Source organism: Dendrobates tinctorius, unplaced genomic scaffold (assembly GCF_039654945.1).
Source record: "Dendrobates tinctorius isolate UK_male_01 unplaced genomic scaffold, ASM3965494v1 ptg000162l, whole genome shotgun sequence".
Taxonomy (NCBI): Eukaryota; Metazoa; Chordata; class Amphibia; order Anura; family Dendrobatidae; genus Dendrobates; species Dendrobates tinctorius.
In genome coordinates, this window is record NW_027361829.1 from 66,715,776 (window position 1) to 66,739,687 (window position 23,912).

The 23,912-nt window shown below is 44.8% G+C and overlaps 1 protein-coding gene and 1 long non-coding RNA gene across 2 annotated transcripts in view; one reads left to right on the top strand and one right to left on the bottom strand.

The window, feature by feature from the left end:
• The first annotated feature begins 3,833 nt into the window (after positions 1-3,833).
• CDCP1 (CUB domain containing protein 1) overlaps positions 3,834-23,912 on the top strand; it is a 124,836-nt gene continuing 104,757 nt past the window's right edge. The window contains exon 1 of the mRNA XM_073550074.1: positions 3,834-4,266. Within this exon, the coding sequence (XP_073406175.1) occupies positions 4,218-4,266 (49 nt within the window). The 5' untranslated portion in view covers positions 3,834-4,217. The remainder of the gene's footprint in view (positions 4,267-23,912) is intronic.
• LOC141052770 (uncharacterized) lies at positions 7,744-20,277 on the bottom strand. Its single transcript, XR_012220887.1, has 2 exons — positions 20,156-20,277; positions 7,744-8,906 (listed from the first exon to the last, which is right to left on the bottom strand). It is a non-coding gene; the product is annotated as an uncharacterized lncRNA (long non-coding RNA).

Below are 23,912 nucleotides of genomic sequence, written 5' to 3' on the forward strand. Positions count from 1 at the left end.
AGTACCCCACAGCCCTGGCGTGTGAGGGCACTCCAAATGTGTTGAGGCGATAGGCCAGTCTGAATAAATGCATTTTCAGGGCACGCTTAAAATTGTGGGGATTGGGGACTAATCGTATTAACCTGGGAAGTGCATTCCAAAGAATTGGCGCAGCACGTGTAAAGTCTTGGAGATGGGAGTGGGAGGTTCTGATTATTGAGGATGCTAACCTCAGGTCATCAGCAGAACGGAGGGCACAGTTAGGGTGGTATACTGAAACAAGGAAGGAGATGTAGGGTGGTGCTGAGCCATGGAGGGCTTTGTGGGTGAGGGTAATAAGTTTATACTGAATTCTGGAGTGGATGGGTAGCCAGTGTAATGACTGGCACAAGGTAGAGGCATCGGTGTAACGATTGGTGAGGAATATGATCCTGGCTGCAGCATTCAAGACAGACTGGAGAGGGGAGAGATTGGTAAGAGGGAGACCGATTAGAAGAGAGTTACAATAGTCGAGACGAGAATCAATAAGAAAAACAGTAAGAGTTTTTGCAGAGTCAAAAGTAAGAAAAGGTCAAATTCTAGAAATGCTTTTGAGGTGCAGATGACAAGAGCGAGCCAGTGATCAAATGTGGGGGGCAAAGGAAAGCTCGGAGTCAAGTATGACCCCAAGACAGCGGGCATGTTGCTGGGGAGTAATAGTGGAACCACACACAAAATGGCAATGTCGGGTATAGGTACATTAGTAGAGGGAGGAAACACAAGGAGTTCAGTCTTTGACAGGTTCAGTTTCAGGTATAGTGAGGACATGATGTTAGACACAGCGTTTAGACAATCGCCGGTGTTTTCTAGAAAGGTTGGCGTGATGTCAGGAGAAGAAGCGTATAATTGGGTGTCATCAGCATAGAGATGGTACTGGAAACCAAATCTACTGATTGTTTGACCAATAGGGGCAGTGTACAAGGAGAAGAGGAGGGGGCCTAGAACCGATCCTTGAGCAACCCCAACAGTAAGGGGAAGGTGAGAGGAGAAGGAGCCAGTAAAAGATACAGTAAAGGAGCGGTCAGAGAGATAGGAGGAGAACCAGGAGAGAACGTGTCCTTGAGGCCAATGGAACGGAGTATAGTGAGGAGGAGCTGATGATCCACAGTGTCGAATGCTGCAGAGAGATCCAAGAGAATTAGCATGGAGTAATGACCATTTGATTTAGCTGTTAGTAGATCATTAGAGACTTTAGTGAGGGCAGTTTCAGTAGAGTGTAAAGAGCGAAAACCGGATTGGAGAGGGTCGAGAAGAGAGTTATCAAAGAGATAGCGGATAAGACAAAAGGATGGCACATTTTTTGCTGCTTACCTGCTTCTGCACTTTACCGCTCCAGCATAGAACATAGAGGATTTGCATGTACAGTCTGCTAAATTGAAAACAAAAAAAACAACAAAAAGCCGCCATTAGGCAAACATTAGGTTGTTGTTGGCTTCCCTTCACCTTAAATAAATTATACAAATATAAATACTGAAATAATTGAAGGACATTATAGGACTTGTCCGGTCCAAACTGATAAGTTTGCAGTCACTTTGTGTGACTGTAGACTTATGAATCCCCCTAGAGTACGATGTTGTGTATGGGTTATGCATACTCCTAGCCAGAGCCTGTCTAGTGGACGTGGCCTGTATTGCATAGGTGTATGGAGAGCAAGGCTGCATCTACTGGCTGGGAGTATGTATTAGGCCAGGTTCACACTTGCGTGTGTAATGCGAGAAACTTGCGCATCTGTAGGTACGTATGCCGACTGGGGGTGGTCCCTTTGTCGCCATGAACAGACTGGAGACAGAAACCTATGTGCGTTCAACAGGTCCTCTTTATTGGCCGTCGTCCCGACGACCACAGCAACACAGCAGCAGCACGACAGCTTCTACACACAGGCCCGGGTGCCTTTCACCTTCTTCTCTTTACTTTACTGTGACATCCCTCGCGGTTCTTTCACTATGGCTGCCTTAGGCCCACCACCACAGCGCTTTACCTGTCCGAGTCTGTCCGTCTGGTACCCCTGGGCTTCCTCTGTCCTGCAGCTCTCCTGTCTGGCCCACCCCCCTGACCATTTCTCCTTCCAGTCCCTCCCAGAGTTCTTCCTCTCTGTCTTTTCCCTCTTCAGTTTCCTGCTCTGCTGAACTCCTCCTCCTGAACTGGCTGCTTCTGGAACTCTCTCTGCCTATTTATTCCCCTCCCCGGGAATTCCCCTCTAGAGTCCCTGTAACTCCGCCCACCATGACTATGCGGTTTCCTAGCCTTAAGCTGTTAAGCCCTTTTCTCACTGCTCTCTGCCTCCATCTTGTGGCCAAACTTTAGTACTGCACCGTCTCTTTTTCCTGCTGTTCTTGGTCTCCCCCTAGTGGTCAAAACCCAATACTTTACCATCCTCCACTGTCTCTAGCTGTCTCCCCACATACATGTACACCAGTTCACGTCAAGTACTTTTACGGCACATTTTGCATTCACCTTCCTGCTGCAGACAGGTCCATAGGTCAGTCCACTTCCCTACACATCAATACCCAGCACTGCCGCCGGCACTCGGGACCGGAGTGTGTGGCTGCATAGAAATACATGCAGCCGCACACTCCAGTCCCAAGTGCCAGCGGCAGTGCCGGGCATTGATGCGCGAGTTTCTCACATTACACACGCAAGTGTGACCCCGCCCTAACTTATACATACCCTCCGTGTCAGAAACAGGCAAATCCCTGCAGCACAGTGTGTTCGCTGGGGGGATTCATAAATCTGCATTCACACAGGGTGACTGCAGACTTATCAGTTTGGACTGGACAACCCGTTTAACAAGCGCATCACATCATAAAATCATCACAAACCTGGTCTTTCATCAGAACATGACTGGTCAGCAATGCAAAAGTGCAAAGATTTTTGCAACCCTTTTTGGGAGTAAGGCCGTGGTCGTACTTGCGAGAAACTTGCACAAGTTTCGCACCTCAATACCCGGCACTCGGGATCGGAGTGTGTGGCTGCTTGTATTTCTATGCAGCTGAGCGCTCCGGTAAGCGTGCCAGCGGCAGTGCCGGGTATTGAGATACGAGACTCGTGCGAGTTTCTTGCAAGTGTGACCACAGCCTTAGGTGAATGTTTTTTGTATGAAAAATTATAAATACACACAAGATAGAGTGAAACATTATATATATATATATATATATATATATATATAAAATATCATCTGCACGTCATCTTGTAGCTGTGAATCGAAGTTCAGACAGTACTGCTACTCCAGCACTTTTGTGCACAGTACGATAATCCAAAGCATTTGATAATCCTCCATCTATAAAGTCCTTTTAGAATAGTTTCATTCATAGTTTATTTAGGAAAAAGCATCAGTTTTTTCAAAAGGGCCATGTGCACATATTCAGCATTTTAGAGATGTGAGAAGTTAATTCAGTCCGAGAAAAAAAAAATCGTAATCTGAACAGCACAATCGAATAAAATTGGTCCAAGTGCTGTCGTTTTTTCCCATGATCTGCGCTCCAATCGAAAATACGGTTATGTGCCTCAGAATAGCAAAAAAAAGGGCTAACCAATATTCTGCTGTGTGAATGAGGCTTTAGTGAAAGTGGACAACTTGTGTGGATTGGACGGATTATATAACACAAATCTGGACACGATGTATAATCCGTGAGAAGACAATGGCTCAGCTATAAGGCCACGTTCACATATTCAGTCAGTAGTTTACATCAGTATTTGTAGCCAAAACCAGGAGTGGGTGATAAATACAGGAGTGGTGACGAGTTTCTATTAGACTTTTCCTCTGATTGTTCCTCTCCTGGTTTTGGCATATAAATACTGATGTGAAATACTGACCAAATACTGAACGTGGCCTAAATCCCATATGCTCAAACTGTGGCGGTGACCTGCAGCAGCATTCACACTACACAGCAGATGTCTGTAACCAGCTTTTACCTGCAAACACCTTGAAGGTAATAAGGAAGCAGTTGGAGGACACGCCTTGTGTACCTGGGAGTGTACAGGTTTAGGTTTCATATGCATTTCCTGTAAGCTGTGGGAGCTAAGGCCAAGGAAGACAACACTTCACAGCCTGAAATGTGAAGTCACCCCAGAGCGCTGAAAATGGGTTTATGAAATGAGAATCATCTCAGGATATTGACAGACGTGCAGCATCCAGTGTACGTGGAGCTGGAGGACTGGCAGAGGACTGTTGTGGGGGCCTGGACTGAAGAGACTGAACAATGCTGCTCCTAGGATGGATGCTAGCCCTCCTGCTTCCACCTCTTACAGGTAAGGGTCCACATGACGCTGATTTTTCTTCTTTCGTAGATATTTTACTCCTAAAATTAACAAATGTCATTAGTCGGTGTCCCGCTCGATGCAGAAATACATTCAGGGTGACAAAATTTGGTATTTGGCTGAAAAATATTCAGCCATTTTCCTATGGAAATCCCTATTGATTACCTTTTTATTTCTGCTCATTCAAGCATTACTGTGTTATCTTTGTTTTTCACGAACAGAAATTGTACCTAGCAAAGTCTATGGGGCTGACTGGGTGGTCTGCACAAAATCAAGCCGGTATGACCAATTTTGGGTGTGTGCACACACATCTGCAGCAGTTTTTGCTGCGGTGTACAGCACCATTATTCCCTATGGGAATAAAAAACCGCAGTGCAGACGGTGCGGATTTTTCTGCGCATTTTTTCTGCGGTTTTGAAACCACAGAAAGAATTGACATATCAATTCTTTCTGCGGATTCCGCTGTGGTTTGCCATCTCCTCCATTGAGGAGATGGAAAAACCACAGAGCAATCCGCAGGTAAAATTTACCTGCGGATTTTACAAAAACCGCTCTGCCAAATCCGCACTACAATCCGCAGCGTGCACACACCCTTTTATGGGAATCTCAGATCAAACTCGCCAATGCAAGTCTATGGGTACGTGAAAAAAATCAGGCAGCACTTGGATGCCATCCATGTGTTTGTTTGTTCTTCACTGATTGCACAAGCTTCTCATAATAAGCAATCTCCATCGCTTTATTTTTTTAATCAGAGAAAAACTAATGAAAGTCTGATCAAACCCTGATGGTAAAAACAGACAGTTTTTTTGTGTAAAAGAAAAATCACAGATGCCTGAATGAACCCTAATTTTTGCTGTTAAAGCACCACTCTAGAGTTGTTTTTGATTGTATTTTATTTTACTGCTGGAGTAGTATTATTAACCCCCTAGTGACAGAGCCAATTTGGTACTTAATGACCAAGCCAGTTTTTACAATTCTGACCACTGTCACTTTATGAGGTTATAGCTCTGGAACGCTTCAACATATCCCACGGATTCTGAACTTTTTTTTCCTGTGTGACCTATTGTGCTTCATGTTAGTGGTAAAATTTCTTCGATATGACTTGCGTTTATGAAAAGAAAAACCTCAAGGTGTTCAAAACCACATTAAAGAAGTTTATTAACCCTTCAGGTGCTTCATGAGAACTAAAGCAATGTGAAAAAATGAACAATTTATTTTTTTCAAAAACAATTTACTTTGGAACCAAACTTTATTTGCACAAGGGTATCAGGAGAAAATGGACCACAAAATTTTTTGTGCAATTTCTCCTGAGTACGCCAACACTCTGTACGTGAGGGAAAGCCACTGTCTGGGTGCATGGCAGGGTTCAGAAGGTAGGGAGCGCCGTTTTACTTTTTGAACACATAATTGGCTGGAATCAGTGGTGGTACCATGTCGCGTTTGGAGACCCCCTGATGTGCCTAAACAGTGGAATCCCCCCAATTCCAACTCCAGCACACCCCTAAACCTAATCCCAACCATAACCACAGCCCTAGCTTAAGCCCAATCCCAACTATGAGCCCAACCCTAATGGAAAAATGGAAATAAATACTTTTTTAATATTATTATTTTCAACTAAGGGGGTGATAATGGGGGGTTTGACTTACTATTTTTTTTTTTTAACTTGATCACTGTGATGTAAATTCACAGCGTGACCCATCATAATAAATAGAAAGATGTCAATGACATATATAAGTTCCATGTGCGTGTAATTTAATGTTCATGTATTTAGCTAATTTTTCAATAAAGAAAAAAAAATGGCGTGGGGTCCTTCTACTTTTTCTTAAACAGCTGAGGGAAAGCTGACAGCTGGGAGCTGATGTTTATTGTCTGGTAAGGGGGTAATAAACATGGAGTTTCCCAGGCTATTAATATCAGCTCGCAGCTGTTTACTTGGCCTTTACTGGTTATAAAAATGGTGGATCCCCCAGAAAAAAATGTTGTGGGGTACCCCTATAATTAATTACCAGCGAAGGCTAGGCAGACAGCTGCTGGCTGATATTAATAGGCTAGGAAGACTAAGAACATCAGCTCTCAGCTGCCCCAGAAATGGTGCATCCATAAGGCCGGCGTCACACTAGAGAGGAATACGGACGAGTGAGAGGCGATAAAAAACGCATTGCCCATGGACCAATGATTCTCTATGGGGTAGCTCCCATCAGCCGTATTTTTTTCACGTATTTTCTACGGTCCGTGCCAATCGCAGCATGCTGCGATTGTCAGCGTATCACGACCGTAGTACGCCAATGCAAGTCTATGGGTGCGCTAAAAATACGCACGGACCACGTGTGACTTGCGAGAAATACGCACCCGGTGTCTTTTAGAAAAGCCGGCAATTCAGTGTGCTATACAGTAAAATCACACTGACAGGTTTAATAAAGAAACGAAAGAATAGATCTAGACACACAGAATTTATATATATATATATATATATATATATATTTATTGCATAAATGAAAGAAAAAAACGCGGATGGCACCGCTGTTACCGTATATCCTCAGTTGGTGTGCGACATTCGGAGCGCTAATAACTGGCAGCTTCGGTTGCAAGACCTGAGAACTCACAATGCTCTGTATATCCAACTAGAAATGAGGTCGTACTCAACGAGCTGGTGAAGATATTGCTTGATATATTGGCACGATCGTTTTGCGCTATCCAAGCGCTTCAACGGGTCCCCGATGACCCATCGAAGCGCTTGGATCGCGCAAAACGATCGTTGTCAGCTCCCTCTGCACTCCTGATATCACTCCCCCCGGCCCGACATGTGAAACGTGCCAATAAATCAAGCAATATCTTCACCAGCTTGTTGAGTGCGACCTCATTTCTACTTGGTTATATATTAGTTCATTCACAGATCAGCCGGGGACTCCCCGCAGCCTCGGTGACGTCAGCAGGAGTCCCCGGCTGATCTGTGACAACGAATTAACACCTACACCTCCCAAATTTGGCACACAAACCCTCATCTAATTATTAGTCTGGGACATATAAAAAAAACATGAAATGAAATGGTTTACTGTATGTAAACCATGTGTCATTTCATGTCGGGTTGGGGAATGATTTGACAGAAGCCGGCAATTGAATTTGCGGCTATTCTGCTATGAAGAACTCTGTGAAATCTATATATATATATATATATATATATATATATGTGTGTGTGTCTCAATGACGTGTGTGGGTGTATATATATATATATATATATATATATATATATATATATATATGTGTATATAATATATATATATATATATATATATATATATATATATATATATATATATATATATATATATATATATATATATATATATATATAGGAAAAAAAGGAAACAGCACAGCACTTAACTTCGGGTGCCTGGCCTCTGGCAGAAAGTCCAGTTTTCAGCCACAATTTCAATATTCACTCCAAATAAAGGCAGCACTCCATGGTAATTGTTTTCAAGTGGTAGTGAGTTTTATTCATCACACATCAAGGCAACGTTTCGGCTCAACTGAGCCTTTCTCAAGCAGTGGGTGGTACAAAGAAGTGTCTTTTTATAGACCATATAACAATCTCTCAATTATCAATCATTTTACATTACAAAATTACATTTAAGTGTATACAGTTTCCTTCATTATAGTCAACAGACTCCATATGTGCAAAATAGTGCAAAAAGTGCTTTGTGCTTATTGCAATTCTTAAGCTTAATAATGAACTTCATCTTAATAGTGTTCTTGTGATTGCACATTAGTCATACAGTATTACAGTGTCTCATAATCCCTTTGGTTTACATACCACCACATGGAGGACGCCATGAACGCTGAAAACGCTATATCTGGCGTTCCTGTAGCTCTACCGCGCATGTGCTATGAGTCATCAGCTCTGTCATGTTCAGCCAGCCAATAGAAAAGCGTGTGTGGCATTTACTCTCTCTGCACAGGCGCCTGGGTGTATTCATCACCTCATAGGCGCCATATTGTGTGTGGCAGAAGGTCAAATAACGCTACTAAGCTATCATCCAATCAATTTTATATTTTAAATCTAGCGTTTTTGCTTAAATCATATAAAATTATTCTTATATTACTTATATTGCCATCTGTCACCATATCGCTACAACTTCTTAAAAAAGCTGTTATTTCCCAAGATTTTTTTATTTATATATAAGGTAATCCATACAGCTGCTAATATCTTTTACTTGAGATATAGGGATTTAAATTATATTATTAATTGCCCTGGAGCCCCGGACAACACCCTCATCAGGTTGCCTCCGGTTTATCCAAATAGCCACTCACGTGCACCACATGACCTTCATCAGGCCGACTGATGCACCCCAGTAGCTAAAGGGCAATATATCAGTTATCCCCGCAGCCATAGAAATCCACTCATCATCACATTGGCATATGATTGGTCACAATGACAGAACCCTTATATAAAAAAAACTATTCATAGAAAACCTTTTTTTTTAAAAAAAAAAAAAAAAAAAAAAAAAAAAAGAGGGCACGTCACAGAAATTATTTTCTATACAAAAAAATTTTTTTACTAAAGTCCATTCGTCCTCCATGTTCTTAATATCTTCACCAGGGTAGTTTCAACACTGTTACAAATAGTGATAAATCTAAAAAATAAAAAAACGAAAAATTAAAACCAGGAATAATTACAAGCAATATTATTCCCCAAATATCCATAGGCCTTCAATACAGCACATACAGAGGAGCAATTTCACATAACAGTATGTATTTTAAATTCAGCATTTAACCCTTTCAGTTTTAATGTATTCAGCTCATAGATCCACTTCAGTTCCTTTTCCTTAAGTATGAGTTCTCTATCCCCACCTCTTCTCTGCATAGAGACCACATCAATTATTCTAAATCTCAAGTCCCTCTCGGTATGATTACACTCAACAAAGTGTTTCGGGACCGGAAAAATCAAGTTTTTTTCTTTCTAATAGTATACCGATGTTGGTTTATTCTGGTCTTAAAATCCCATGTGGTTTCCCCAACATACCACAGTTTACAGGGGCATTCCAAGAGGTATGTTACATGTTAGGAATTGATTTATTTTATAGATTTTAGAGGTTTCATGATGTTGAAAAGGTGAACCCTTTAACATAAGTGAACAATTCACACATGACAAGCACGGATAGCAACCTGTTCTCTTGTGACCCGTCATTGGATCTTTGAAAAGGAATTTACAAGTTACACTATCAGATCTAACCAAAAAAACCTCCAATATTCTTATTCCTTTTATATGCAATTAATGGTGGTACAGTAAGTTCCTCAACATGTGGTAAACACTTACCCAACATATCCCAATGTCTTGATATGTGGGCTGAATAAAACTCACTACCACTTGAAAACAATTACCATGAAGTGCTGCCTTTATTTGGAGTGGAAAAAAAAAATATATATAGTGTGTGTGTGTGTGTGTGTGTGTGTGTGTGTGTATATATATATATATCTCTCCATATATCCTTTCATTTGGATTTGAAAACCTATCATTGGGCTCCATTATATGTCCATTTTTCATGCCTGCGAGAGAAAAACGGTATACGGATGCTTACATGAGAAAAATACGCGGCCACACCCTGACAACGGATGACATATGGAGCACTATTTAGGGACCATTTATGCGTATTACGGACGTAAAATACGGTCCGTATTTTTCTACCTTGTGTGTGACTCCAGCCTAAGATGCGCCAAATCTGGCGCTTAGCTTCGCTCTTCCCACTTGCCCTGGTGCGGTGGCAAGTGAGGTAATAAAATTGTTGACATCAACCACAACCCTATGACCACTGACATCATGCACAAGGGTTAGTAATGGAGAGGTGTCTATAAGATGCTCCCATTAGTAACCACATAGATATATTGTAAAAAATACACAGAATAAAGTCCTTTTAATTGAAAGACACAGACTCCTTTATTTTAAATAAACACTCCCCACTCCCCTTTTTATCACTATAAAAATAATAAACCACCATATTTCTTACCTGTCTACTGAGAATCCCTATGTGATGCTGTCCGACGAAGAACCTAAACCCTGCTACATCTGGGTGTTTTGGTGGCATGATGAGACCGTTCAGCAAGCTAGACAGAACACACTGAGACAGTAGTGTGATTACGCTCCTGCAGTGTGTAGCGCTGACGTGAGAGGTCACCGGAGTTCATAGCTGATGAACCCCCGGACACCTCACTGACATCACTGCCAGAGAGCTCCAGAGAAATTGCCAGAGTGGGCTGAGCCGGGATAGGACCACCTGTCAAATTTATCTTAATTTGCATCACAAAGTTTGCGTAAATTATGCCAGAAATGTACGCCAACACATGGTTTGAGTAACATTTATGATGGATTCAAGCGCCATCTGTAAGATGTCCAACGCTAGCACTCCCACCAGTCCTGAGAATAGGACTCCGAACTGCCCCATTTCAGTGAAGTGATACCCACGCATGCACCTCTTAGGTCTATTCATTATTTTTGGGTGCACTGTACTCCGCTATCTCCTGCAGTCCCATAAATATGCCATAAGTGTTTAATGCCTTTCCACCTATGGGATTCCCACACCTGTCTTTAGAATGGGGCCCTCACCACTGGAAATGGTGATGTGACAATCGTGCTTGACTATTTTCAGAACTTCAATAGAAGTGAAGAGTCACACGCCATAAGGTGGGCCCTATTCTCAAGACGGGTGCGGGCACTGTTATCTGTCACACAATAATGACATCCTGTGGATATACCGCACATGTCCAAGATGGGATTGCTCTTTTAGCAATTGTGGGGGGGTTCAGCTCATGAGTGTCTTCTCTGAAGCTGTAAAGTAGTCTGATAGCATAAGCAATTTCTGTATGTACAGTAGTACAGCCTCACCCAAGATGATTCACGGTTTGGCACAAGAGTGCATATTTTTTTCTAAGTAGGCAAGATAAACTAATGGGTAAATTTACCCAGTGGTGGGAAAATAGTTGATATGTTAATTGTGCACTGGCTATTTATTTGCTGGTTTGTGTACTTACTGAGGGTTAATGCTCCTTTAGAGAAGCCAATAGCGGCGAAAGCTCATTCCTGATCAGCCTGTAAACTTACCAGCAGCCACCCGATGAATGAATAAAACTATTATTAGGTGAGTGATTGGCTTGTTAATGCCAGTAGTAAAGGGGGTTATCTGGGGCTTTGTGATTTTTGGCTATAGGGCTAAGGAACTTGCCAGCAGGTGGTTGCTAACTGCCTGCCTGTTCTGAACTGCAATGATCTCTGCCAGCGATTCTCCTGTTTACGCTGATGTCACAAACAGATGTCTCTAACAAACAGGCAAACCCTGCATGTGTTGCGGCTGTCAAACAGTTGCAAGACATGCAGTCATGGCGATTCAAGCATTTATTTTGAGCACACTGAAAATACTTGATTTTGACACAAGCATGCGCAGATAACACTTTATCATACCACCCTCGCTCATCACAAATTCAGTCATTCTATGTGTGTAGAATTCTGATTGGCAAATCTAAATTGGCCATTAAACATCCACTGACTTGTAGCTATCAAATGGCCAAGATTACCTTTCTAAATGTGCCCTAAGGCTGAGTTCACACGTGGCGTTTTTTTTTCGCATTTCCGCGGCGGTTTTAACCGCGCGATTTTGCCGCGAAAAATAAGCATCCCATGCATTCCTATGGGATTCCGCAATGCTGTGCTAATGCTGCGGTTTTACCACGGCGGAATCGCTTCGCGGTAAAAAACGCAGCATGCTCATTAATTTGCGGAATCGCGGCGATCCCGCACCCATAGGAATGCATTGTTCCGCTTACTTCCCGCATGTGGCTGTGCACACCATGCGTAAAGTATGCAGAACAATTGCGGATGGTTCCCACGGTCCGGAGGAGAGGAGACCGGGTTTGGGTACCATATCCCTGTAAAAAATAGAATTTAAAATAAAAAATATTGTTATTCTTACCTTCCGACGTCCCGCGCAGCCTTCCCACCTCTCTCCACGCTCCCGGTCCCAGTAATCCTTTGCGAAAATGCCCGAGATGATGTCCAGTCTCGCGGGATCGCAAAGTCTCGCGGTCATTCGCGCGACGTCATCGCGGGCATTTTCGCAAAGGATTATTGGGAATGGATGCGTGGGACGCCGGAAGGTGAGAATAACACTATTTTTTTTTTTTTTTTTTTTTGCATTCTATCTTTTACTACTGATGCCGCATAGGCAGCCTCAGTAGTAAAAAGTTGGTCACACTCGTCAAACACTATGTGACGAGTGTGACCAGCCTGTCAATCAGTTCTCCAAGCGATGCTACAGATCGCTTGGAAAACGCTAGCATTTTGCAAGCTAAATACGCTTGCAAAATGCTAGTTTTTCCGCGGGAAAATCGCGGGAATTTAAAATGCAATTTTCCCGCGGAATGGAATTCCGGAATTCTCGCGGTAGTTTCCGCGAGAGTTCCGGTACATGTGCACTTAGCCTTAGAGCTCATTTTCATATTATGCAACTGTAATTTGTCTTCCTTTTCTAATTATAACATGTTGGCAACCCATGCTAGTAGTTTTTTTTGTTTTGTTTTTTTCTTCATAATTCTGTTTTTGTGTATGCTTGTCTTGTATCTGTAGGGTGTTAATCTGCAAATATCTATTTTTTGTTTTATTATTTCAAAAGATCTGTATGGGTACCATTTTTAGCCTATTGAGTTAGTGTTTTTTTTTTTTTTTTTTATTTTGAGAAAAACCCTTTAGTGCAACTTATTCCCTAATCAAGAATTGTCCGGTAATCAATGAGCATGTGCATGTGGATTTCAGAATCCTGTTATCAGGATCGCTGGGGGTCTCAGTAGTCAGATCTCCAGCAATCGGCAAATTTTGCCTAATCCCAATCCCATGGATTAGAGAGAACTTGACATTTTGGTAATCACTCTTTAACATGATTTACTTGTGTGTGAAGATGGGAGGACACCTGGATGTTCGGGTTCGGCCGATCAGTTACAAAAAGTTCGGGTACCAGAACAGTACCCGAACCCCATTCACTTGAACTGGGGGCCCAAATATCCAGTGTTTTCTGTGCTGTATTGTGCATGACTATGTGGCGCCCCAGAGGGTCTGGTCACCACAGAGGTACTGCACCTCATCCAGAGGTGTGGTATCCCACCCTCAGATAAAGAGGGATCACCACCCAGGCCTCCTAACACTGCACTCAACACACACACACACACACACACACTAGCTAGTCAGGGCACCTGGGCGTAACCTTAGGGAGGATGGCCTCATCCCAGACTGGCTAGGAAAGGGTGTGGGGGGTTAGTGTAGAAGGTAGGTAGAGTGGGAGGAGCTTAGGTAGTGGAGTGATAGTTAGGCATCCAATAAGAGTGAGAAAGGTGACAGTTTTTTGGGAGGAGCTAGTTCTGAGGTATAGAGATCCTTCCAGAAACTAGTCAGTTAGTGACAGGACCAGCGAGAGAGCAGGATTGCTGTAGAGGACTGTGGGTGGAAGTGAGAGAAACATCTTGTCCACGCTCCATGGACTGGGAAGCAGGGGTCCTAGGGGCACGGGTAGTGCGACTGGCCACCCATGGAGCCCGCATCCCAGAAGGGAAGGATCTGGCCGAAGTGGGGGAGCCGGTCCCTGAAACTAGTGGAGGATTATAGGACTCAGCTAGCAAGCCGGAGGCTGAGGTAACTTTAAGTGCCACAGCCACAAGCACCCACCAAAAGGCAGCGGTATGAGTAACGGACCTTGGGGCCTGACCCACGTCGCCTGAGATCCGTGGCTACCAGCTGGGGGCACTACTTGTGAAGGCGCAGGGCAGGGAAAGTAAGGAGAATTCAGCGCAGAGACACGGTCTTGAGAGAAGACACAAGGAGGAGTCCTGAAAGGTGTACCCAATCTGCCTGGGAGTTTGCCGGACCCCTCCCTCGGAGGACGCAGCACTAAGTGGACCAACATTTACACGAAACTTGTGTGTAAAAACCCAGAAACTGCACCTGTGTTCTTGGAGTTATTTTACAACTGCCTGCCTCACACTGCAAACACCGTCACTGGCTCAACTGCCCTGGGACACTGCTCTACCTGTGGAGAGCTTTACCATACCCGCTGCCCTAACACCGTCCCAGAGGATCTGCATCGCAGCGTCGGCTATCCTAGCCAAGTACCACGGGTGGAGTCACGATTCTCTTTTTTCCGAATTCATTTTCCTACCATCTTCCCATCTACATTGGACATCCAGGGCCACGGACCGGGTCACTATCACCACCGTGACACACTTTCCCCCTTAAAAGGACCTGAAAGGCCGGGTACTGAGTTCCCCCGGCCCTGCTGGGCGTTCCAACAGTGCGGCAAACACCGCTTCTGATCAGCGGGGAAATCCTCGCTGGCGCTCAGCTATGATTGGAGGTATAAATTTTACCTCCGGTCACTGGTGTCAGCTGATGGGACTATTGATCCCATCATCTGACACCTGCAGCCACTAATGACAGTGAGAGCAGGAGCGATGGATGGGAGACATCAACCTCACAAATATGAACCCCATTTGATGTGCCTTTACTGTGATGCTGCGGACTGCTATTTTTAGGCTGGGGGGAGGGTAATATCCATGGTCCCTTACCAGCCTGAGAATACCAGCCCCCAGCTGTCTGCTTTGGCAAGGTTGGTTGTCAAAAATGGGGGGGGGGACCCCACGCCGTTCTTTTTTTTAATTATTTAAATAATTTTATAAAAAGCATGGGGACCCCTCTATTCTTGATAACTAGCATTGCTGAAGCTGACAGTTGAGGGTTGCAGCCCCCAGCTGTGACTTTTGCCTGGCTGGTTAGCAAAAATACAGGGGGACCCACGCAGTTTTTTTTTGTCTTTTTTTGTTTTTTTTTTTATTTACAGCACAGGAGCAGCTAATGAATATTCTCATCTGCCGCTCCTGCTCTCACTGTAATTAGCGACAGCAGATGTCAGATGATAACTGTGGCTCTCTGACCAGCGGGGATGGTTTCACCGCCAATAAGAAGCCGTGTTTGCCACACTGTCATGCATATGACAGCGCAACAAACACCCGATGTTCGGGCAGCCGAGCCTGAGCAGTAACATGGACTTCCTGGTGAAGTCAGTGTCCGTGTCCGAACAGTAGGTGTTCGGTATGGACACCGAAATTTACTGTTCGGGTTTGCCCATCTCTACTCTTAACACCTTTCATTGGATAAATTGACCAAATCTGCCAAATTTTTATTATACAAACATTATAATAACTTTTTGTAAGAAGGTTCTTGGTGCTCAAAAACCAATAAATAATTAACCATCCAGCATTACCTCCAACAGCAACCACAGAGTTCCAAAATCCACCAGGCAATTAATAAAAATCCGAACATCAAGGGGAGGTTACCATCCACCCAATGTACAACCCCCCCCACCACCACCACAATTTTGCCACCAACTCCAAGAACCCCCTCACCACCGCTCACCGAAATGACAGAATGACTTCATCATCCAACATTTTGATATTTTCCCTTACTTGAACCCTTAAATTAGGGGGTGGGATTGCAGTGGGTCGCCCGCCAGGGCAGTGGGGATACTCGGTACTGGGCCGGTATTTAAAGGGATGTGTCACGGCAGCAGTGACCCGGTCCATGGCCCTGGGCGTCCAATTACAGGGATATTTATAAGGGAATAAAGTTTATAATAAAGTGTTCGTGAAGCCACCTGTGGTATATGGTCAGAGGAGACCAGCGCTGCAGATGAGATACTCTGGGACTGATGGTAATGCAGCTAAGTTGGTGCAGCTCTCCACAGGCAGATCTTTGTCCCAGGGCAGTTGGTATGTAGATGTTAGAGGTAGTGATGATAGATGTAGCAGAGTTGGGTAGGTGACGCAGGAATAATTAGAGGACACAGCTGGGTGCAGTTTTCTTTACCTTTTAGGCTAAGTGCACACGTACTGGAACTCTCGCGGAAATTACCGCGAGAATTCCATTCCGCGGGAAAATCGCATTTTAAATTCCCGCGATTTTCCCGCGGAAAAACTAGCATTTTGCAAGCGTAATTAGCTTGCAAAATGCTAGCGTTTTCCAAGCGATCTGTAGCATCGCTTGGAGAACTGATTGACAGGTTGGTCACACTCGTCAAACATAGTGTTTGACAAGTGTGACCAACTTTTTACTACTGAGGCCGCCTATGCAGCATCAGTAGTAAAAGATAGAATGTAAAAAAAAAAAAAAGTGTTATTCTTACCTTCCGACGTCCCGCGCATCCGTTCCCAGTAATCCTTTGCGAAAATGCCCGCGATGACGTCCGTTCTCGCGGTAATTCGTGATGACGTCGCGCGAACGACCGCGAGAACGGACGCCATCGCGGGCATTTTCGCAAGGGCTTACTGGGAACGGGAGCGTGGAGAGAGGCGGGAATGCTGCGCGGGATGCCGGAAGGTAAGAATAACAATATTTTTTATTTTAAATTCAATTTTTTACAGGGATATGGTACCCAAAGCCCGGAGGACAGTCTCCTCTCCTCCGGACCATGGGTACCATCCGAAATTGAACTGCTTACTTTCCGCATGGTGTGCACAGCCACATGCGGGAAGTAAGAGGAACAATGCATTCCTATGGGTGCGGGATCGCCACGATTCCGCAAATTAATGAGCATGCTGCGTTTTTTACTGCGAAGCGATTCCGCCGTGGTAAAAACCGCAGCATTAGCACAGCATTGCGGAATCCCATAGGATTGCATGGGATGCTTATTTTTCGCGGCAAAATCGCGCGGTTAAAACCGCCGCGGAAACGCGAAAAAAACGCCACGTGTGAACTCAGCCTTACTGAGCAATGCAGGTACAGTACAGGGCTCAGGTTACAGATGGTTCTGGAGTCGGTCAGCCTGAAAGCAACTTGGGAATCTCCTTATTCAGGTAGGTTGTGAGGCCTCCTTTCTAGCGCTATTCTCTGAGATACTTGCTGCTGTGAACTCTATTCAAGTCCCTCTTTCTGTCTGATGCTTAGGTAGAAGTCCACTCACATGACAGGCAACTGTATCCTGCTTCAGGGATCGCTCCTATCTGGCGTCTCTGGCTCACACGAGCTGCTCTGTCATCGAGTATCAGTTGGGGACAGAGGATCTGCGGTCTTCTGCCCTCCGAATTCTGCTGCTGGGGCTTTAGTACCCACACAGCCTCGGACTCCGGGGCCCGGTCTCTGGTGCTCAAGCTTGGGGATGAGCTCAGCTATAGCTCCTGTCCCCCAGCTCCTCTCCAGGTGTCCTGTCTCAACCCTGTTCAGGCACTAACGCTCTCTACTAACTTCCTCCTCCCGACCAGAGAGAGCAGCTCCCTCTGCTGGCCTGGAGCAGGAACTGTGTTGTATGTTAGAAATACCTGGCAAGGAGACTCCCTCTTTGCTTCCAGGCATGACATCACTCCCCCCTGGAGGGAAGCAAGGCCATTGTGGCAACCGAACTGCTGGGGTGCCACAGCGGGACCTTCGTTCTTGGTGCCTCATGCCGATTGTTAGCCCTACCCTTTCTCAGACAGATAAACCCTGCTCATCTGTAAACACCCCCCACACTACTAACCAACCCCTCTAAACTTTTGAGTCCCACAGAGCCCACGCTTATACCCATATTTTTTAACCCCTGCTTGCCCTAAAAAACAAAACGTGGGTCACTCTGCCCATGGCTTTGCTGTGGGCTAAATCTTCCCTGTATACAGATCTTGCATATAGGTAAATAAAGATCATCATATAAGAAGAGGTAAGGATGAGAACCAGGGCTGATGTCACCCAGTGCCCCCTCAAATAGTCACTTCCCCTCATTCCCCACAGCTCCAGTGTCTTCAGTGTTGACCTCTTCTGACACTGTGACGTCTCAGGGAAGAGGGCGCTGTGATGTCGCTACAGCGCGCCCTCTGACAAGCAGTGCAGAGAGTCAAGACAGTAGACCGGACCTGCAGAGAGGTATTTGATCATTTATTTTTTTTTTTTCATGTATGGAGCATTCTATGGGGCCCCAGTTATACTGTATGGAGCATTATATGGGGCCCATAATACTGTATGGAGCATTATATGAGGCTCATAATGCTGTATGGAGCAATATATATGGTGCCCACAAGTGTATGGAGTAATATATGGGGCCCATTTTACTGTATGGAACAATTATATACTGTGTGAAGCAATATACGGGGCCCATAATTCTGTATGGAGAACTATACTGTCTGGTCTAAAATGATAAGTCTGCAGCAGGGGCAGACACTGACAGCTTGGGGCCCCTGTGCAAGAAATATGTCTGGGCCCCCTTCCCTGCCCGCTACGTTTCTTATGATGAGAGCAATCTGGCAATGAGACCCCTGGAGCCTCGGGCTCCAAGAAACAAGGCAGATTGCCCTCATTATTACTGCCCTGCAAGCAGGGGCATACGTAGCAATCACAAGGTCCAATAGCAAAAGTTATATTTGGGCCCCCACACATCTAAAAAAATATATTTATTTATATTTTTCACTGAGATTGAGATATATAATATATACTGTGTGTGTAATGCAAAAATATATATATCCGTTATCATGCAGTTCTGCTGGCTCCAGGGCAGTCAATCTTGCAGTCAGGTGACAACTAGTGTCCGCTATGTCAGTGACTAGAACACTGCAGACATGGCTGACACTTTAGTTGGCACATGACAGAAAGTGTGCAGAGTGACTCCTCGTGGCAGATCCTAACAATGTATATATTACATTTTGTGTCTGGTGCCTGTATCATCTGGTTTCTGCTCTATTCATTGTCTATGGAACTGATGGAAATAGCCGAGTGCAGTGCTCAGCAGCTCTATAGATAATGAATAGAGCTGGGGGCCCAGTAGTTGAATCCCCAGTAATCAGCAAGTTATCCATGATCTGCTGGATCACACATACATATACCGTACATGCATACACATACACACACCATACATACATACAGATGCATATACACATAGCATACATACACACAAACACATATATACAGTGCATTCATATACAGAGATATTATACATACACACATATACATACACTGTACATAACTATACCGTACATACTCACACACTTATATACACATACATACACATATACCGTACATACACATAAATAAACATATAGTATCTACATATACATACACATATACCGTACATACATGCACATAGACATACACCATATATTCATACACACATATACCGTACATACACAGACTTGCATACATGCACATAGACCTACACCATATATACATACACACATATATCGTACATACACAGATACACACACACACATACTTTACATACCTATACCACACACACTTATATACACATACATACACATAGTATACATAAATCTACACATATACCATACATACACACACTTACATACATGCACATAGACATATAGACACACAATATATATATATATATATATATATATATATATAATACCGTACATACACGGACACATACTGTACATACATACACAGATAAACACATACATTCACCCACACATACTGTACATGCACATATGTAAATATACACACACAAAATAATCTACGACCTCAGGTGTTCTGTTCAGATGAGCCATGTAGGTTGGCCACATAGTGCAGAGAGAAGCTGGAGATGACTGCAGGGCCCACTGTGGGGGAAGGGGAAGAGAGCACAGAGGATTTCAGTTCCCTGCTGCTGCAGAGCTCTCCAGTGCAGGGAGCTCCCCTCCCCCGACCTCCTCTGTGAGATGTCCGGTGCAGTGAGCCTCTTCATCTGACCTGTGCTCCTAGATGCTGCAGCCTGCCTGGAATGTCACAGTGGAGGAAGCAGAATACAGTACACACTGTAGGTCCTGCTCTTCCTCCACTGCAGTCCCCTGTGTGCTGCTGTGCGGCCTGGGCCCCTGACAACCAGGGAGTACTCACCATTGGGACGCGCCATGCAGGAGGACAGACGACAGCCAGTGAGTGCTCTCCTCAGTTTGGTGAGGAAAGTGTTCATTGGTCAGCGTCTCTCCCTGCATGACACTCCCCATTTTGAACTCCTGCTCTCCCGCGCCGCTTTCTCCCCTTCTCTGGTGTTCAGGTGATTACAGCAGGAAGTGAAAGGGGCCGATGCTGCATAATACCGGGCCCCTTAGGCCTCTTTCGCACTTCAGTTGTTTGCATCAGTCAAAATCCGCCAAAAGGACAGATGGCGGATCCGTTTTAGTACTGATGACAACGGATGGCACCCGTCCGTTTTTTTTGACGGATCCAACAAATGAAGAATTTTAAAGGGAGGGAGGGAATTTTTTTTTTTTTTTTTTTTGTCCGGCACCCAGAAAGAATTTCGGGTTAAATGAGTGTCTGGAGGATCCGCCACAGAAAAAAACGTTGCAAGCTTCGTTGTTAAATCTTGGAGGATGGTGACGGACAGGAACTTTTGGCGGATCCGCAAAAAAAAAACGGATGCAACGGACGGCAATCCGCCAATAATGTAAGTCAATGGTGAAATAGATACTCAAAAGAAAATTGCGGATCCGTTTTTTTTTCAAAACCTGGCGGATTGTGACTGATTGTAAAAAACTGAAGTGTGAAAGAGGCCTTACACTCCCGCCGCCAATCTGGACTCTGCATACTCTGCCGCTATGGGCAGTACGCTCAGGGGCCCCCTTCCACCTCTGGGCCCTGGTGCACTGCATCGGCTGAACCAGTAGTATGTCCGCCCATGGTCTGCAGTCATTCTGTGTGCTGTACTCTGCAAAAATTCACCAGTTTCTGAGCTATTGTAGAATTTCCACTAGATATCACGCATGTAATATAAGGAGTAAGTGAAATCTTTGGCATTGCATATCTATATTTCTCTGCCGTATCTGTGCATCATGAATTGTGGTATGTGTTTAAAAGGGCCCACTGAGACGCTTTCGCCCAGGGCCCACAAAAACTTGGAGCCGGCCCTAATGAGAACTAAAGGCCCCGTCACACACAGCGCTCTCACTAGTGAGATCGCTGATTTTGTGATGCATCAGTGATCTCTCCAGCGAGATCGCTGTGTGACAGGGATCAGCGACCGGCCCCCCTGCCAGGTATCGCTGATTGTGCTCGATCAGCCTGGGCCATTTTTTTTCATCGCTGGTCTCCCGCTGACCAGCCCATATCGCTGCGTGTGGCAGCGAGAGACCAGCAACACTGAACGCTGGTTTCTAATGTTTACCTTGGAAAGCGGCGTACACGCTGGTTTCCAAGGTAAACAGCAGGTATCCAGGAGCCGTGGCTCCTGGATACTGGATGTTTACATTAGAAACCGGCTTGCTCGCTGGTCCTGATCGCTGGAGGGGCTGTCTATCGATGTCCCAGCAATCCCATCCATGTCGGATCGTTGGTGGGATCGCTGGGACATCGTTATGTGTAATGGGGCCTAAAGGAGAGGGGAGGGGACAGTGGTGTTAAGACAGAGGAAAAAAGAAATTTAGACCTTCATAGGATGGAGATCCGAAATGTGGATTGCAGGATACCTGTAGGTATTGCAAAAAAATAAACAAGCTTTTGTGTGTGAATGTGTGTATATATAATTGTTGGTACCCCTCGTGTAATGACAGAAAAACCCACAATGGTCACAGAAATAATTTGAATCAGACAAAAGTAATAATAAATAAAAAATCTATGAAAATGAACAAATGAAGATCAGACATTGCTTTTCAACCATGCTTCCACAGAATTTAAAAAAAATAAATAAATAAAACTCATGAAATAAGCCTGGACAGAAATGATGGTACCCCTGAAAATGACAAAGGGACATGTTAAATCAAGGTGTGTCCACTATTTAGCATCACAGGTGGAGTTGGCCAAACTACATGTTGACAAGCCACAAAGTTTCTGGAAGAATGTCCTATGGACAAATGAGACAAAAATTGAACTTTTCGGCAAGGCACATCAGCTCTATGTTCACAGACGGAAGATGTGAGGCGCCAGACCCGGACCTGCGATGCCCATTGGACCGGACCACACCCTGGTGAGTATAATAAAACTTATTTTTCTTATCTTTCAGGTCGGATCGGGGACTTATCTACAGCATTATAGAATGCTGTAGATAAGCCCTGAAAGGCAGTGGCCGTATCTTAGATCGGCCAAAACTGCTGACAGGTTCGCTTTAAGGGTACCATCATTTCTATTCAGGCCTATGGGTCGCCCTCCCAGGGCTGTGGGGTATTCGGTACCGGGCTGGTGTCAGGGGAATGTGTCACAGCAGCGGTGACCCGGTCCGTGGCCCTGGGCGCCCAAGTAATGGGGAAATGTAGTTAATGGAATGGAATAGTTTGTGACGCCACCTGTGGTGCTCGGCAAGAGAGATGTTAAGCTGACGCTGCAGACAGATCCGCTGGGACTGATGGTATGGTGCAGCAAGGATGTAATAGCTCCCCACAGGTGAAGCTATAGCCCCAGGACAGTGTAGATGTGGTTGGCACGGGGATGTAGCAGTGCCGGAAAGGTAGGAAGCAGACAAGACACAGCGGGGTGCAATTTCTGTACCTTTACTTGATAACTGCAGTCCAGGGTCCTGATTACAGATGTTAACGGAGCAGGCTAGCCTGGAAGCAACTCAGGGATTCTCTCTCAGCAGACGGGCTGTGCAGTCTCCTTCCTTACGCTTGTTTGAATGAAGCACTCCAGTACTAAGTTACTCTGAAGTTCCTCCTGTCAGATGTTCCCAAGAACCTTACTTGCACGGCAGACAGCTGTAGCCTCTGTCGGGGACTCCTCGCTCTGAGTCCTGGCTCTCTATCCAAGCTGCCTCAAGTCTTAGATGGGAGTAGGGCATTTACAACCTCCTACTCCTCTGGTATCTGCTGTAGGACCGTTAGTATCCATACAGCCGTGGAGACCAGGCTCCAGTTCGTGCGCTCTCAAGCTGAGGGAGCTCTCCTTCCTAGCTCAACCTCCAGCTTCACCCTCCGCAGACTAACTGACTTCCCCTCCCTCCTGGCCCTCAGAGGGCACGCCTCCCCTTAATCCTGGTTCAGAGTTCCCCCTGCTGGCCTGGAGTGGAACTGTGTTGCATGTATGGATTGACTGCGAGAGAGACCCATCATTGCCTCCAAGCCTGGCATTACCCTCCCCTGGAGGAAGGCAAAGCCACTGTGGTGGCCATACTCCTGGGGGCGCCACACCTATTTCATGAGTTTTATTTTTTTTTTTTAAATTCTGTGAAAGCATGGTTGAAAAGCAATGTCTGACTTTCATTTGTTCATTTTCTTAGATTTTTGATTTATTATTACTTTTGTCAGATTCAGGCTGTGTGCCCACGTTGCGTTTTTTAAGCGTTTCCGCAGTGCTTTTAGACAAGCGTTTCTGCTGCGGAAGCGCTTAAGAAAAGCATCTAATGTAATAGAATGGAAAATACACATGTTTTGTGAATGGTGCGTTTTTTTCCGCTGCAGAAACGCTTAGCGGAAAAAACGCAGCATGTTCATTAATTGTGCGGAATCGCATACACTGAAATTGCAAAAACGCATGTGAAAACGCTTGACAATCGCGTCAAACACGCGTGTCAAAAAGCACATGCGTTTTCCCTTGCAAGGGCATGCGTTTCTGCTCAGGAAAAAAATGCTTGAAAAACGCTACGTGGGCACATAGCCTCAAGTTATTTCTGCCACAATTTTGACCATGTGTGTATATAATATTATTTAGAAAAGTCACACGG